Below are 18,078 nucleotides of genomic sequence, written 5' to 3'. Positions count from 1 at the left end.
ATAAAGAAAAGTAGAGTAAGCCTTGGGAAGATCCAAACCTCTAGAAAGAAAAGTTCTTTGTTAAACTTCTTCATTATCTCTTCTCCACACAGCACTTGATTAGTATAGGTGCTCAATAAATAATCTTTTTCTTTTTAATTGACTTTATGCTTAATGACTTTTCCCTATAGTTGTTGCTTCCTTGGCGTAAATGGAGTACTCCTCACCCACAGCAAAAAGAAAAATGTCACAGACTATTTATACTACTATCTAAATATTTAAGACTCTGGGATAGTAAAGCAATTATTTCCTTGCTTCCTTCCTTCCTTGCTTGATAAAATTAGTGCCTGTCCTTTTCCCACTGCCCTACCCGTATTTGAAATGATTCCATTCTCCTGGATGTTATGAATCAACTGAAACAACCAACACCGAAGCATTTCAAGATCCACTCAAGTTGTTTGACATCTTGATATAAAAGTTAGGAACCATTGATTAATTGTATAAGTTTATAACTGTTTAGCTGTGGCATTTCTTCAGTGAACATTTACACGGAAGTCTAATACATAAAAAGATACATTCAGTGCTGCTCTGATTGATAGCAGTAGAGAAGATTTTGAATCAGAGCCAAGAAACCAGTGCCCCATCGATTCCCTTTACCCACCACCCTTGGAACAGCTCTTCCACTTGGAACGCCTTTGAATGGCTTTGAAAACCGTTGCTTTAGCTCATGAAGAGCTAACTTGAAAGAAAGTTAAGTATGGTTCCTTTGAAATTTTACATACCTAAAATGAATCTTACCACTGAAGAGTATATTTTTTCATTTTTCATTTTAATCCCATGGTACTTAGTATCAGTAACAATAGTATCTTTGTTTTATAAATCACATTATGCTTTGCAAAAGACTTTTATATGTATTTAACTCATTTAGTTCTCACAATAGTCTCCTGGTGTAAGTAGTGACTGTCTAGTTGTACCCCAAGTTATAGAGGAGAAACCTCAGTTTGTATATTATCCAAGGTCAGATGGAAGCAAGTGAAGACTAGCTGAGAATATGACCTGATGCTCATAATTCCCATCCAGGATTCTTTTCACTCTATACTTAATGTAGTGAGAATATGTTAAGGCATTCTAAAGGAAAACATGTACAGGGTGTCATTCTAATGATGTGCTAATACTTTGGATGTTATGGAGAACTATAGTAATATATTTAAAATTTAATATTTATCTCTCTTTTCTTGTTACCTTCTTTATATAGGGTATTGAATGCTTTACTTCCCACCCTAAGAAAACAGTATTGTGCATTAAAAGAAGCTGGCCTTTCAAATGCTGCTTTTGAGTCTGACTTCAAAGAAATTGAACATTTGGTAGAGAGGAAAAAAGTGGTGGTTTGGGCTGACCAAACTACTGAACATACTATAAAGCAACATGACCTACCAGAGGTTTCTGTTCTTATGACCTTTCCACAACTTGGACCACCAGTTCAGTCTCCTCCTTGTTGTAAGTACAGCTTTTGTTGTATTAAGTAAATTAAAAGGTTACTTCTAAAGAGTAGCCTCCTCTATATATCAATCTACAGTATAGTTAATTTTTTAATAGGTTTGGCTATTTTGTGAGAATTACTGGGAAAATTGCCTTTAGAATAATTTCGTGAATCAGTATCTTTCAAAGGTATAAGAGCAAGTAAGCTTAATGTTCTAAATAACTCTAGCAATAAAACGGTTATTTTACCCATTTTTGATGGAATAATTTTACCTCCATCCTTCTTTAAAATTTAACCTCAATTAAGGATTAAAGATTAGAATTAACGGGGTGCCTGAGTGGCTCAGTCGTTGGGCATCTGCCTTTGGCTCAGGTCATGATCCCAGCATTCTGGGATGGAGCCCCGCATCAGGCTCCCTGCTCAGCAGGAAGCCTGCTTCTCCCCCTCCCACTCCCCCTGCTTGTGTCCCCTCTCTCGCTGTCTCTCTCTCTGTCAAATAAATAAATAAAATTAAAAAAAAAAAAGATTAGAATTAAGAATACTATATTCTGTAATACATAATAATAATCTGTTCTTAAAATCAGCTAACAGTGTAGAATAAACTATATTTTGTTGCCATATCACTTGTTATCTCTCCTGTCATAGAAGTGTGCATGGGACATTTTAATTGCAAAACTAACATACAATGTTGGTTAAAATAAACTCAGACAGTATAGAATTACATGTAGAAGTAGAATGCCTTCTTCAACTTTCCCCAGAACCCAGTCTTGTGTCCTGTCTCAGAAATAAATTAATTTAGTAGTTTGGTTATCTTTGCAGTGTGTGTATGTGTGTGTGTGTGTGTGTAATATTTGTATTACATAATTACATAATCTAACTCTAGCTTTTCATTAGGTTTCATGCATATTATATATATATTGATGTACAGCTTTTTTTTATTTGTTGTTAGTTTATTTAGTTTATTGTTAGGGTACGTACATGAAAAATCTACCTTATTTTTTTTTTAATATTTGTGAGAATCCAGACAACAGATGTACCATACTTTATTTAACCATTGCTTTATTGGTGAATAGGGCATCAGAAAGCATGCTTCTATATTCACATTTTTGTGCATGTATATCAGATTCCTAGAGACTGATTTATTAGAATATAGAACAAAAAAATTTTTAAAAATTAATCTGTCAAAGTCCAAAATTTTCTTTATGACAAATGTTTATGAGATCCCTCTCTCAGCTTTACCTTAACCCAAATAATAGCAGCAACACTGAACTAGTATATATTCTTTTTAAATTTGCAGCTCTCATATTAGTAGTGACATTGTTTCATCTTCTCTGAGGTCTTTACTCATTTGACTTGATGGTGTTTGTTGTGCTTTAGAGTTTTACTTCTGGTTAAAACTGCCTCCTGCTCTACTCCTTCACCTCCAAACTTTTCTGTCTGTCTAGAAGTCTGGATCTTCCCAAGGCTTACTCTACTTTTGTTTCCAATGCTGATACTAGGAGGTCTCCATTTTGTTTAGCGAGTTTTTAATTTACCATACAACATCACAATCAATCTGTTGATCAGTTAAACTGATTATCATTGGTAATTACCTCATAAGTCTATTCCCATTCTTTTTTTTCTGAGTTTACAGATTTGAGAAAAGCATTTCTCATGTATATAATAGCTGGGGTCCTGACTTTTCTCTTCTGGCTTTTCCATTGATCCAATCCATGTAATTTCCAACTTCCAAAAATTATTCAGTTTCTGATGTTAGCAGCTATTGCTTTTTTCTATCACCGATGCTGCATCAGTATATTTTAAGAGGAAGATGAGGCAAGTATCTGTATATTTGTGTATTTGTTTTATTTCTTTTACTATGATCCCTTGTCAACTGTCAATCAAATATTTGCTTTGTTGCATTTTCCTTTTGGATGTTTCCTGTTTCATTGTGGATATTGTTTTCTATTTAATTGTATCTGTTTTTATCTTTACTTCTATTATTTCTTTCCATCTACTTTTACTAGGTTTATGCTGCTGTTTTCGTTTAACTGATAAAGATGTTTGTTCATTAGCTTTCACCTGATTTTTCTAATTTATGCAATAATGTGCATAGGTTTCCCTCTAAACACAGCTTTAGCTTCATTTCACAAGTTTTGATACATAATATTTTAGATTATTATTCAGTTCAAATTATTTTCTGATTTCTGTTGTAATTTCTTCTTCGACCCATGGAGCATTTCTTTTTTTTTTTTAATCAGTTTTTATATAAAATTACACTTCCAGATTGAGCAAATTTGCATTTGAATTCAGGTTTGGAGAAACAGTTAAAATGAGAATCATACTTTAAAGTGTCATGTAGGCATCCAATAAGAATTATTTCATAAAACTGTTAGTTTTGATTTTAGTTTTTATTTATTCTTAATATCAAAAAGCTATGGCAAATTCCATTCTATTTTTTTGTTTATTTATAGCTTAATTGAATTGTATTCAGAGAAAATACCTGGTCTGATTTTAATCCTTAAAGATTGTAGACTCACCTTATTCCCAGCATATAGTAGGCTGGTGTAAATGTTTCAAGTGTGCTTATAAATAATGTATATTTTGTAGTCATTTATTGCAATATTCTATATAAGTCAGGCCAAATTGGTTGTGTTCTTCAAATCTTATTCTTACAGTCTTTTTTTTTTAAATTCATGTTCTATCATATACTAAAGAGACCTATTAAAAATTCCCTCTTTTACATTGGATTTTTCTGTTCTGCATCAGTTTTCAATCGCCACGCTAACAAATTAACGTAAACATATCAACTTAAAATCACACTGATTTATTATCTCAGGGTTCTGTAGGTCAGAATTACAGCAGGCTCAACTAGTTACTCCACTTAAAATTTCACAAGGCCAATCAAGGTGTCAGCCAGCTGGATCTCTTGTTTGGAGGTTCTGGGGGAAGAATGTGCTTCTAGGCTCATTCTGGTTGTTAGCAGAATTCTATGCAGCTGTAGGGCTGAGGTCCCTGTTTTCTTGTTGGTTGTTGGCCAGGGGTCATTCTCAGTGTTTAGAGGTCTCCCATATTCCCTGGCACATTGCCCTCTTCATCATTTCATCTCCTAGTCAACAAAGGCAAGACAGTTCATTCTCATGCTTCGAATCTCTCTCATCTTCCCTTCTGCTTCGTTTCTCCTGCCTACAATTAGAGAAAAGTCTCTGCTTTTTAGGGTTCATTTGATTAGATTGGGCCCACTGGGTAATGTAGGATAATCTCCCTTGTTTAAATTCCATAACCTCAATTACATCTGCAGCATCCTTTTTGCCATGTAATGTAACATATTCACAGGTTCCAGAGGCTAGGACATGGACATGTTTTAGAGGATATTTCTCTCTGTAGTTCTGTCAATTTTTGGTTTTCATACATTGAAATTATATTATTACATCTGCATATTTCAGAATTCTTACATCTTTTTTAATAAAATGTACTTAATCCAGTCATTTTTCTTAACCTTAAGTTTATTTTAATGTTAATATAGCTACGCCACTTTTCTTTGGCCTGTATTTTCATGGTTCATCTTTTTTCTGATTCCTTCACTTTAAATCTATAATCTTATTTATTTCAGAGGTGTCTCAGAAACATCACATAATTGGATTTTGCTTTTTGTTCTGTTAATCAGTCTTTATCTTATAAAGTATTCTTTCTTTTTCTATTTGATGAATGTATTGATATCGGTTTTGAATCTACTGTCTTGTGATTTGCTTTCTAATTGTCCTGCTTATTCCAAATTATTTTTCTTTTGAACTTTGCTTTGAAGTGACAGAGTGATATTTAATATTCCATTTTTTCACATCTGAGCTTAGAAGTCTATACACTGTCTTTATATTCTTTTAGTAGTTACCCTTAGGGTAACATTATGAATCCTTGCTTTATCAAAGTCTGTTGATCAAAGTAACTATGTTACTTTCACCCTCAGACAATGCTAGAAGCTTAAAATTCTTAACATGGGTTAACCCTTCCCCTGACATACCACTGTTATATTTTATTTTTCTCTATATATTAAACTCATAAAATGTGTTTTTTTATTGTCTATATAGTGAATATTCACATTTACTTTTTTTGTTCTCCATTTTTTCGGCATCTCTGCATCTCCATCCAAGATAATTTTTTTCATCTAAAAAATCTTTTTGCATTTCCTTTACAGTAGATATGCTGATAATGGATTTTCTTAGTTTTTATATGTCTGAAGCTGTATTTATTTTACTTCTTTCTTGAAGACTTTTTTGCTGGGTATAGAATTACAGTTTAATATTTTCTTTTCTTTGGCAATTTGAAGATATTATTTTTATCTTATGTGTCCTTATTGTTGTTGAAGTCAGCTGTCATTCTAAGTGTTGCTTCCTTGAGTGTAAATGGACCTATGACTTCCTAAAATATTTTCTCTTTGTCTTTGAGTTTTAGTAGTTTTGGTATGTTGTACCTATATAATTTTATTTTTACTTCTCTTACTTGGGTTCATAGAACTTTCAGAATTTGTGTCTGGATTATCTTTCATTAGTTTTGTGAAGTTCTTAACCATTATATCTTTAAATATTGCTTCTGCTACTTCTGTTCTGTCCTCTACCTCTGGGACTCCAGTTATATTACACGGTTCTTTCTCCTTGTCCTATCTGTGACTTTTTTTACTCTCTCCTTCTTTTCTTTATTTTTTGTCTCTCTGGAAATTTCACACATTCTGTAGTTTACTTTCTCTTTGCAGCTATGTCAAATGTTTCTTAAATCCATCAAGTTATTAACTTCAGTTATATTTCAGTTCTAGAATTTCTATTTGATTGTTTTTTATAGTTTCCATTTCTTGGCAAAAATTCTCACTGAACACAATGGGTGTAATTATTTTAAAGACTGTGTCTGAGAATTCCCAGGTCTGGAACCCTCTGCATCTGTTTCTGTTATTTCTTTCTGCTGGTTTTCTTTTTTTTCTTTTTTTAATAATATTTTTTTATTATATTATGTTAGTCACCATACAGTACATCGCTAGTTTTTGATGTAAAGTTCTGCTGGTCTTCTTTCACGTTGTCTCATTTTCTTGAAGGCATACTAATTTTTGTGCATCAGACATGTATTTGCAGAATTGTTTATAGAAATACTTTAAGACTTCTGATAATAATGTCTTCCTTCAGAGAGGATTTACATTTGCTTCTTCTAGGCTCCTGGTGGCATTAACAATGCACAATCATTTTAGGGATTGGGATCATTTGAAACTACACTGCAGCTTCTGCTAGGGCCTGCCTACCCCTGTTTTACCCTCTAGAATGTAAGCTGTTAAGGATCTAACTCAAAGCAAGGAGGGTTTATGAAGAACTTTGGTTAGTGGTCCCTAACTTCCAGTTCCAACACCCCAGTTCTACCAAATTCTCAACAATGTCATTAAGCTTTTCTGCCACCTCCTTCAGGATCAGCAAAAAACCTCATGGGGAAAATAGCTGTAAATGGAGAGATTACCTTCCAGAGCTTCCCAACTTTCTCTTGATATTTGCCTGTAATTCTTCACAATCTCATTAGCTCCTCTGTGCCTTCAAGCATATGTTTTTTATATTTCACCCAGACTTTTTTGTTGCCTTCAGTAGAGATTGGTCTGAATTACCTAGCCCTCTATTATTAAGTTCCCTGTATTGTATTTTTACATTAAAATGACTGGGAAGTTGGAGATACATAGTTACATCTTCTTTTTCTTTAATAAAGCAGAATTGTCATTAAAACTAACCTAGTTGAGATCTTTGAAAAGAAAACTTAAGATATTTTCAGATTCTCGCACACCTTTTGGGCCTTGATTTTTTTCTTTATAATCTATTCAAGATGTTGGAGAGGAAATAGGGTTTTAACACCAAGGTCTAGAAATACCACCTGATGGTCATTATTACTTATTTAAAAATCCGTATTTCACTTACAATGTAATTTCATAGACCATACTTGTCAACAGTAAAACATTTATTTGGCTCCTAATTCCTTTTCGTAACACTTTTAAAAGGAAAAACTGTTGAAGTCAGGTTACATTTTATAAATACGTATTTCCTTTTGAAAGTGTATCAGAAGGTGAGTTTTGTTTTTATTATGTTTTGTTTAATATTTTGTTCACATGATTTCAGATTAACTATTTGTTTGGTATGTCTTATTTATTCCATGAATTATGAATGTTGTATTCACTGTGAATAGGAAGTTAAAAATGAGTAACAGGGAAGGGGCATAGGCTATAAAATGAGTCCATTTAAAATATTTATTTTTCTTAGTCTTAGAATACTGAAGTAATTCATTAAAAAAGCATAAATAGTGAAACTTATGTTTGTATTTCTAAAGATATGAAGCGATACCCAGATAGCATATATTGCTGAAATTATATTATCGGTAGTAGTCTTAACAAATATTTAAGTAAAATTGAAGAGATTCACCTTAAGCAAAACATGAATCAAATGTGTCTCATTCATCTAAGCTTTACATGTGTGTCACTGACTTTTTTCCTATACTCTCATAAACAAGTAATACGTGGTTTTGTTGTTAAATTTATTTTTTGTTGTGGTTAAATTTCAAAAATACTAAATGCTGTGTGGTATTTGAGTTTTGAATTCAGTTCTTTGTTTGTTGTTTTGTTTTTCTGGTGCTAGACCTTTAAAGAGTTTTTATTAGTTCAGCAGCAGTCTTTATATTTAAAATGCATACACACTGTGCTTTTAAAAGTCTGATGAGATTAATTTGTACTCTATTGTTAGGCATTTAGATTGTATAATAAATTTTTGTTATTATAAATGGTATTGCAGTAAGGAAGTATGTATATTTATCTTGGTGCTCATGTCTGATTACCCCTAAATTCCTAGAAGTAAAATTTCTAACTCAAGCAATAAGCACATTCTTTTAAAGTTTATAATATATATTGCTTAGTAACTTCTTCCACCTCCTTCCCCCATGTGAGTATACCAGTTTTAACTCCCATCATCAGTGTGAGAAGACGAGCTCCTTTCTCCTTTTAGTCTTAACCAGCTTTTGGTGTTAAACAGTCTTCAATTTTTAATTTTTAGAAAATTATTTTCAAACATACATAGAAGTACAAAGAATACTGTATGTAATGAACTCCATGAACCCCTCACCTTACTTTAAGAATTATCTTATGGCTAGTCTTGAGAACCCCATCTGCTTTTCTGTACCCCATCTATATCTATAATATATTACTTTGAAGGAAATCTCAGCATATATTTCTTCCATTTACATCTTAGTGTCTCTTGTAGAAAACATAATGTCCTTTTCATATCTAATGTCATTAAATATCTACTTAATCAGTGTTTAAATTTCCCCCACTGTCTCATAAATGATTTCTTTTTAAGTTCTTCCATCAGCATACAAACAAGGCCCATACCTTATCACTGGTTGATAAATCTGTTAAATCTTTTTAAATCTGGGGTTCTCTCCCTCTTTTGTCTGTGCTAGTTATTTATTGATGCTTTGCTAATTTCAGTCATAAGTATTACCTTCTTTCCATTTTTCCTTTGTTCACTAGTATAATTGAATTTTTTTCATCTATTTAAGGGTCTATTTTCTTTTCTGTGAATTACCTAGTCATCATTTGAACATTTTTCTGGCGTAGTCCTCTTTTGTAAAAATTGTCACATATTTACAAAAGCTTAGGATACAGATATTTATTCATTCAACAATATTAAACTTCCACTATGTGCCAGATACTTATCTGATGCTAAGGATACATCAAAGTACAAAACAAACCTTTTTACCCTCCTGGAGTTCACGTTCTAAGTGCAGGAAGACAATAAATATAATTTAATTAAACAGAATCTTAGAAGGTGGTACATGCTGTGGGCAAAGAAATAGAGGAGTTCAGGAATGGGGCAGGAAAGAGGTTGCTCCTTTAAATAGCATGGTCAGGGTAGGCTTCACTGATAAAATGTGAAGAAGTTCACAAAGTTAGTCACATGGATTCATGAGAGAAGACTCATTTTCAGGTAGAACAAGTAATGCAGATCCCTAATGCAGACTGGCATATTCATGGAATGGCTAGAAGGACATATAATTGGTACAAAAGGAAAGGGAAAGAAAGTAGACAGTGATGAGATCACAAAGATCAAGGGGAGGAAGACAGATCAAGTAAAGCCTTAGAGGTCATTATAAGGACTTAGACTTTAACTCTGAACAAATCAGGAACTATGGCATGATCCGAGGAAAGAAGTAACATATCTCCATCATGTTTTCAAAAGATCCTTCTGGCCAACGTGTTGAGAGTAGATTATAGTATTGCCAAGGGTGGAAACAGCAGACTACTGCAATAACCCAGGTAAAAGATGGTGGTGGCTCAGACCAGGTTGGTAGCAATGGAGTTGGTGAGAAGTAGTCAGATTGTAATATGTTTTGAAGGTAGAACTAGCAGGATTTCATCACCAATTGGGTTTGGGATGTGAGGGAAAGAAAAAGTCAAGGATGACTCTTAAGATTTTTGAATTTAGCAACTGAAAGAATCAAATCACCTTAAAAGAGATGGGGAAGACTTCAGGTAGACTTCCTTCACGTAGGGAAGACTTGTAGGGTGGAGATGGCAGAAAACTAAAAGTTCAATTGGGGCATTTTAAATTTGTCTAAGATACATCCAAGTGGAGATATCATGTAAGCAGTTGGATATAAGAATCTGGAGTTTAGAAGAAAAGTCTAAACTAAAATATAAACTTGAGAGCTGTTAACATTTAAATGATATTTAAAGCCATAGGACTGGATGAGATCATCAAGGGATATTAACTCTTTCTTCTAAGATACATGTTGCAAATCTCTTCTTCAAGCTTATCATTTACTCTTAGCTTTGAGATATTCTTTTTAATACTGAAATTTATAAACTCTATGTCATACAATAGCTTCATTTTTTTTCTCTGCCTTTGGAATAATTCCTCAAAAGCCCTTTTTATCTGTAAGTTTTTATTTTTTTTTTTACTTTTGTTTTCTCCTAATTTATTTTGATATAAGAAAACATGCAAGAATTAAAATTTTTTCAAAGAGCCTGACATTCTTGTGTAACACATTGACAGTCCATCTTTTGTTTTAAATATAGTAATTAGTCAAATAATTCTATTTATTGGATTTATATCCTATTCTTTAGCTTATTTGTTTGTCATAGACCTAGTAGCTATTATTATCATAGCTGATACTTGGTAGTATCTTTTGATATATAGCAGTGCTAGTCCCCCTTCATTATTTTTTGGGGTTATTTTGTTTGAAGTAAGCTCCATGCCCAATGTGGGGCTTGAACTCACAACCCTGAGATCAAGAGTCACACTCTACCAGCTGAATCAGCCAGGTACCCCATGTTATTCTTTGTCTTTAAAATGTTCTTGGCTGTCCCTGACTAAAAAATGAATGTTAGCACAATTTTTTCAATTCCAAGGAAATAAAATCTTTTTAAAGAATTATAAATTTTGTCTTCACATTTTTTCACTCTCAGATCTTTTCACTCTAGAATAGTTTTTCTCTCCATATTCATATTTTCTTATGTTTCTCAGCAAAGCTTTAGAACTTTCTTTATATATATTTTGTACATTTGTTATTAAATCACTAAATATATTTTATATTTTTGTTATATGGATTGTTTTAATTTTTCTCATATTAATAAGCCTGTATTGTTTCATAAGAAGTAACTTTTTAAATTTTGTTCATTTTAGTACTTTACCAATGTCAGTACTTGATTTTGAAATAGATAGTTATTTGACTTGAAATCTTTGCTTCCCAACTAAATGTCTATTTACTTGGAGTAAAACATGCACCTATTTTAGGTCTGGAAAACAGAAAGTACATTCACTGAGTGCCATGCAGGATGGGGGTGCTGGCAGCAAGGTTTATTTATGGAACTGATAAAATTTCTGACATTAAATGAAAAGTCAAGATTTCCTCATTATCCATCTGGAAACTCACATTTAGTAATATTTCTGTCTCTAACCTTTACTTTTCTTAAATTTTGCACCTCATGTTAGTGGTTTTTATCTTAAAGTACAATAAAAGAAAAGATACTAGTAGAACCAATGTCTCACGTGTTGTAGAGATACTATGATTGAATATAGTTCCAATGTAAATTTAGGTTTCCCCTAAAATTACTTGAATAGAAGGAAATGTCATTTAAAAAATAGGTGTGTCTATATGAATTCCTCATATAAAAAATATGAAGCAGCAAAAATATTATAAACTAAATCTTCTATATATTTTCCCATTTGGCAATAAAATTTAACTATTACTGATAAACAATGAAAGTCGTGTTTGTAGCCCTAAATACATTTGATTTGGCCCTTATTCTCCTTGCAAACAAAACAGTGTTCAGTTACTCATCTGTAACTGCAAATATTACTATAAATTAAAAGGTTCTTTGCATTGTTTTTCCCCCATCTTAAATAAGCATGAATACAAAGAAAATGAGACTGAATGGAAGCATCGTATCTGCTGTTTCCTACAGAGAGAAGTATAAAAGGTTATGGGTGGTTTATTACTCAGCATGTTGGATTAATTTAAAGGACTATGGTGATTTTTTAATACGTGGGAAAATGTATTCTCTCTTTGTAATATTTGTAAATAGCTAAAAATTATCTGTATAAGCATTAATACTAGAGTAACCACAGTAGTGTCATCTGAATGTATTATAAAATGTTTATTATTTGGTTGATCAGTAGTACCTTAAGGTTACCTATCTTTTAAATAGTTTAAAATTCATTCACTTGTATCATTTGCAACTGAATTCCATGAGTCATAAGGCTGTTAAAAAGAATCCAGATTTATGATTAGTACAGTAATTGTATCAATCATTTGTAGCCTAGAAGTGTTTATTGAAATGCATATATTAATATTTGATTTCACTTTAGAACTTTGCCAACTAATTTTAATTTTGCAGAGTTTCCCAAAATACCTCCTCACGTACATATTAACATGAGTGCTAGCAAAAGAAAAATCCTTGCCATCATTTTGTACCAAGCCTCAATTAGATCTAATCCCATTCATCAATGTCTCCCTGTCATGAACCCTGCTTTGCAGCCTGTGACTCATGTTTGCTAAATACTGCATTCTGCTTTTTACACTAACGTACAGCTCTGTAAATCTTTTAACGTTTGTGGTCTTAAGCTTTTGATAAATTAGTTCCTCTGGGTAAAATCATTCAGGACACCTGATATAGCACATCAAAGGATGACCCCAGAAGGCCTGCCCATTTTTTAAGAGAGGGATTTTTAACTCATTAGTGATAGATTATCTAGTCCCTTTATTTAAAGGAACCATCTGTGGAATATTTCAAAAAGCTAAAAAATAAATATAGACCCCCTTGTACCTAAGAAACCACATGAAATTGCCAGTTCATAGTTGTGTTTTAGAGATTTATTTAAAACAACTAAAGACAGGGAATAGAATGATGTTTCTTAATTCAATTTATTTTAAAACACTTTGAGAAAATTTGATGTAAGAAATGAATAATTATAGTAATATCTAAACTAGTTTCTATTTCTCTTATTTCTCTCTTCTACAATCTACTCTTCACACGAAAATTATCTTCCTAATAAAGTGCAGACCCCTTACTTAGGAGAGCCTTCAAAGGCTTCCCCAGTCCAATATCAAGCTGCAGACTCACTTTTCCTCAGCACTTGGTGTCCCAACCTCTTCTTAAACATGTTTCTGTTTCTTGCCTCTACAGTTTCCAAGCTTTTCCCTCACTCTTGAATGCTGCTTCCTCTTGCTCCATCCCACATTCTAGCCTACTAAAATCCTTATCCTCATTGAGAGTCCAATTCAGAAATTACCTTCTTTATAAACCTTCCTTCAACTGAGTCCTGTCTCCTTGGCTGGCACATACCCTTGCATTTCCACTGTTTTTTTGTATTTCACTGTTACAGTAATTACCACACCTCACCTTCCCTCTCCCCAACAAACTGTAACTTCATTGGCAGTCAGAAACTGTGTTTTCAGTAATTCATTTTCAAATTTATTATTCCTTTCACTAATATTTTAGCCTTTTTATTATCTTAGCATTAAATGCTCATTTATTTTTAATTTGAAAAAAGTCCAGCCAAAGGAAATAAGATGTCTTTCATTAGCTTCTATTAATTTTTTGTTCTGATAGTTGTTGGACATTTTTTCGAAGCATACATATACAGTTTGTTTTTAAAAACATATATCAAAGGGGGCGCCTGGGTGGCTCAGTCGTTAAGCGTCTGCCTTCGGCCCAGGGCATGATCCCAGAGTCCTGGGATCCGGCCCCACATCAGGCTCCTCCGCTGGGAGCCTGCTTCTTCCTCTCCCACTCCCCCTGCTTGTGCTCCTTCTCTCGCTGGCTGCCTCTCTCTCTGTCAAATAAATAAATAAAATCTTAAAAAAAAAATAAAATAAAAACATATCGAGATCCATTATACAATTGATACCAGCTTTTTCCTCACTGAACCACTTGTTATACATACGTTTTCCTATCAAATATGAAATTAAGTCATTTTTAATACTTGTATATTTACCTAATCCCCTACTAATGAATATTTAGTTTGTTTTCATTTTTTTGCTGTTATAAACAACACTCCACTAAACATCTCTCTATGTGTGTGTATTTCACAACTTGTCTTAATTATTTCCTTAGGCTAAGCCCCTAAAAGGTAGAATAGCTGAATCAAAGGGTATGTGCATTTTCAAAGTGTTTGATATGCATTGTCAAATTATTCTCCGAAACTATAACGACTATAGACTCTACGCTATATATGGATAATGAACAAGAGCATTTTTTAATGTGCTTTTGTCCAATTGTAGTTCATTCTGAATTAGCTACATGTTCATTTCCTTTGCTTTATTTTTCTCTTTTTCTTATCTTTTAAGAATTCTTTCTTGATAGATAGATAACCAACCACACACACACCTATATCTACACAGACAAACACATATACATATACATATACAAGAGTTCTAAAGCCTTTGCCATGTATGGTATTTTTTTTTCTTTTGTTCTTGGTGATTTTTAATTTTTATGTTAACCCAATTTTAAATTATAAAAATACCCATATTTCATTCACACTTAATGTTGTTTTTCTGATGGTAGTAGTCAAAAGATAGAATCTCATTTTTGGGGGGATGAAATTGTATATTGGCTCTATTCTTATTTTTGGATCTGTGAAGGCAATTTTTTATTTTTAAGTCTTCATTATAACTATATATGTTATTACTTTGTATTACTTGGTTTCTTTACCTGACTTCAGTAAGAGACTTCAGTTCTGTCAACAACAAATGTGATTGATATTATGACTTTGAGCATGTGACTTTCTTGCTGTGAATAACAATTATAAAATAAGATAGTTTAAATAAACATAAGATAATCTAATACTTAATCCTGGTTCTTTGTGTGAGATGATCCCAATTATGACTTTCCTGGTGCTCTGTAGTTAATTGGGAATTAGGATCACCATGTTAGAGTGGGAATATTTAAAAAATACAGATTGCTAAACTACATGATTTCAGTGACATAGGAATATCACAGTTAAAGTAGATAAGGATTTATATTACTTGGTTCTTTCATTTTTTGCTACTAGGAAATGTGTAAGTTTTAAATTCCTTTTCCTCTGTAATAGGCATTTGGTTTAAAATTATTCAGACGTGACTTTTCATTAATAATTTGTTGATTTAAGGGCATTTCTTATAATAAAAAATAATAATAATAAAACCTTTAAAAGTAAAAATATACTGGGGCAGTTGGGTGCCTCAGTCAGTTGAGTGGCCAGCTCTTTGGACTCAAGTCATGATCTCAGGGTCCTGGGATCTAGCCTTCCATCAGGCTCCACACTCAGCGGGGAGTCTACTTGAAGATCTCTCTCTCGCCCTACCCCCTGCTCGAGAGCACACACACACTCTCTCTCTCTCTCTCTCAAAGTAAACAAATGTTTAAAAAAATAAAAATATACCAACAGTCTTAAAACTACCTTTAGGAAAATTGGCATATCTGTTTTTCTTCTATTGTCCACTGAAACTCATACTGGATGACTTACAACAAACTTCTACAATTTACCTAATATTTCTAAACAGTATGCTTGTACTGCTATTTTATTGATTCATCTATGTTTAGATTTTATCATCTTCTCATTCTGATTGATGAAGATTTAGCTCACTTATTTCTTCTTTCCTGATCTGCTAATGTACCAGGGTATTATGTAATATGTAATTATAATATATTATTATAGTTTATGTTTATATATTATTATATAATTACTATATGCTAATTATTAAGCTATTATTAATATATAATATTATATAACATGTAATACATAATTATCTTAAATATAACTGGCATGTTAGCAGGATCAGGTAAGACATGGCATATTTGTTATTTGTTTTAGAGAAAGAGCACGTGAGCACGGGGAGAGGTAGAGGAAGAGAGAGAATCCTGAGCAGACTCCATGCTGAGCATAGATCCCAATGTGGGGCTCAGTATCACAACCCTGAGATCATGACCTTAGCTGAAATTAAGAGTCGGATGCTTAACAAACTGAGCCACCCAAGCGCCCCATAAATATTATTTTAAAAAATTTTAAGTAAAAGCATGCTGACATTTCTTAAACTACTTTTAAGAAAGATAGATATGAAGAACTCTGTTTCTGCTTTCTACTAGAAATGTTTCAGATTCCTCAACCAAATCTGTGGATAGGCTTCTGGGGAAATGAAATATTTGAAAGATAGAAATAATGAAGCAGACTAGATTGTGCTCACAGGTGGACATAAAGCTCAACAGTACAGCTAATAAATACACTTTTAGATGTTTCTCTTTAAGTATAGCTATTCAGTTCTCTAATGTCTTTTGTATATACTTTTTCATGAGACTATCCTATATATTTCATTAACAAAATCAAAATATCCAGCTTATTGCTTTTATTACACTGCTATAGTTGATCATATTCCTTAAAATCCCAAAAGTTTGGGGGCGAGATAGCAAGTGGCAGATTAACTAGTATCTGAATTTTGTTTACTTCTTCATTAACCACTTAACCAGAGATCAGATATTTATTCATAATTTCTTTTAACCACTTAGCAAATGTAATTTAGTGGGGCAGGCAAATCATTCTAATTTCATACTGATTCTCACTGTTTTTATTTTGATTTTTAAGCCGTGGCCTATATTAATAGCATACTTTATTCTGTGTAATGCTATACAAACTACACAAATATTAAAGTAAGTAAATTGTAATCCTGGTGATATTGTGTTAGAATCTGGACAATCACAGATGAAAATCGTATTTTTTTCTATCTAATCCACAACTTCAGTGCTTACATTTGGAGTTCATTTTAAAAGTAGTTTTAATACTTAGAAGTCTTTTGAAAGGCTTCTAAAACTTGGCAGTCTCAACAAAATGTTTTTGTCTGACTTCCTTTTTAAGTCTCTCTATGGACTTACAGTAAACAAACTTTTTGAAGCGGGAATCTCTAGCCATAATGCAGGAACAGATGAATAGAACACTAACCACTTTATCCTGAAATGCACATTTTCAGTTGTATATAAGATGCCTTAAAGCATCATATAAATATTTTAAGATGTTTCGTAAACTATTAATGGATAAGTGTTACAAAGACTAGGATTGGATTCATTAAACAAAACTTATTGTAGGGTTTAGAAGAGAAGCTCTTCTATATCTTTCAGTAGCCCTGTCTCATTACTTTTAAAATTCTGTTTTGAATTGTGGCACATAATTATTTTGAAAAGTTATATTATTCAATCATATAACTTCTACCACCTACCCTCTTTCCTAAACTAGGAGATTATCAGTTAGTCTTTAGCATTGTATATGTATTTTTGTTAAACTTTACTTTTAAGAAAAGCTTTGTGACTCTAAAAACAGCAATCAGGTGCATTATATTATTACTTCATTAATATAAAAAGCCTAAAAAGATCATCTTGAATTTCAGGATAATTGTATTTGACCTTTCTAAGTAAAGCAATACCAAAGTTATTTTTCAGTGAACAATTCCTCTCCAGGTAGTTCCCAGACTGTTCTTTAGAATTTTATATACTCCAGTAAAGTTGAAAATAGTCTAAAAAATTTGCTGATCCTTAAAATGATCCTTAAATGATCCTCTCTGTTTAATCATCTGAGTATTTCTCAACAGACGCATAAAGAAATTAAAATATAGTTTGTTGTCATATGAAATCTAAATGTGAAAGTAAAGATAGGTATCACAACTGTAATAACCAAAGCTGGAGATCTTGAGGATACTTAAAATATCTGAAAACAAATTGATTAAATCCATGTCCTTATACAAAGTCTCTCTTTTATTTCTTAGAGATTTTGCTATGCTAAACATTATTTTTATTTCTGCTATTATTCTTTGGGTATATCAAAATTACACATTCTGCCATTCAGATTTCACAGGCAGTTTACCTGTTCCCTGAGGAAAAGGAATTTTCCTTCGTTCTGGAACTCATGACTTTAAATCTATTTTACCCATTTCTCACCGTATCGAATGATTTATTTCTGATGATTGATTCACATTTTTATTAGCCCTCTTTAAATTTTACCAGGTAGGTAATCATTCTCCCTTGTTTTTTGTTATATGCTAGGGAAAACAAGAAGTAGGGAGTGAGGTGGGTTGTAAGTCTATAATAGAGAGTGGGCTAAGTAAAG

At 32.5% G+C, this 18,078-nt stretch overlaps 1 protein-coding gene across 2 annotated transcripts in view; it reads left to right on the top strand.

Moving 5' to 3' along the window:
• Nucleotides 1-18,078, top strand: part of KIF18A (kinesin family member 18A) — a 79,121-nt gene that overhangs the window by 40,995 nt on the left and 20,048 nt on the right. For both annotated transcript variants that reach the window (XM_045808585.2, XM_045808583.2), the window contains one exon: nucleotides 1,235-1,476. In XM_045808585.2, coding sequence (XP_045664541.2) covers nucleotides 1,235-1,476 — 242 coding nt within the window. The remainder of the gene's footprint in view (nucleotides 1-1,234; nucleotides 1,477-18,078) is intronic.

Source organism: Ursus americanus, chromosome 24 (genome assembly GCF_024610735.1).
Source record: "Ursus americanus isolate L20-20 chromosome 24, mUrsAme1.1.p, whole genome shotgun sequence".
NCBI classification, from domain to species: domain Eukaryota; kingdom Metazoa; phylum Chordata; class Mammalia; order Carnivora; family Ursidae; genus Ursus; species Ursus americanus.
The sequence above is the reverse complement of the archived record's forward strand: the minus strand, read 5'-3'. Positions and strand labels throughout refer to the sequence as shown.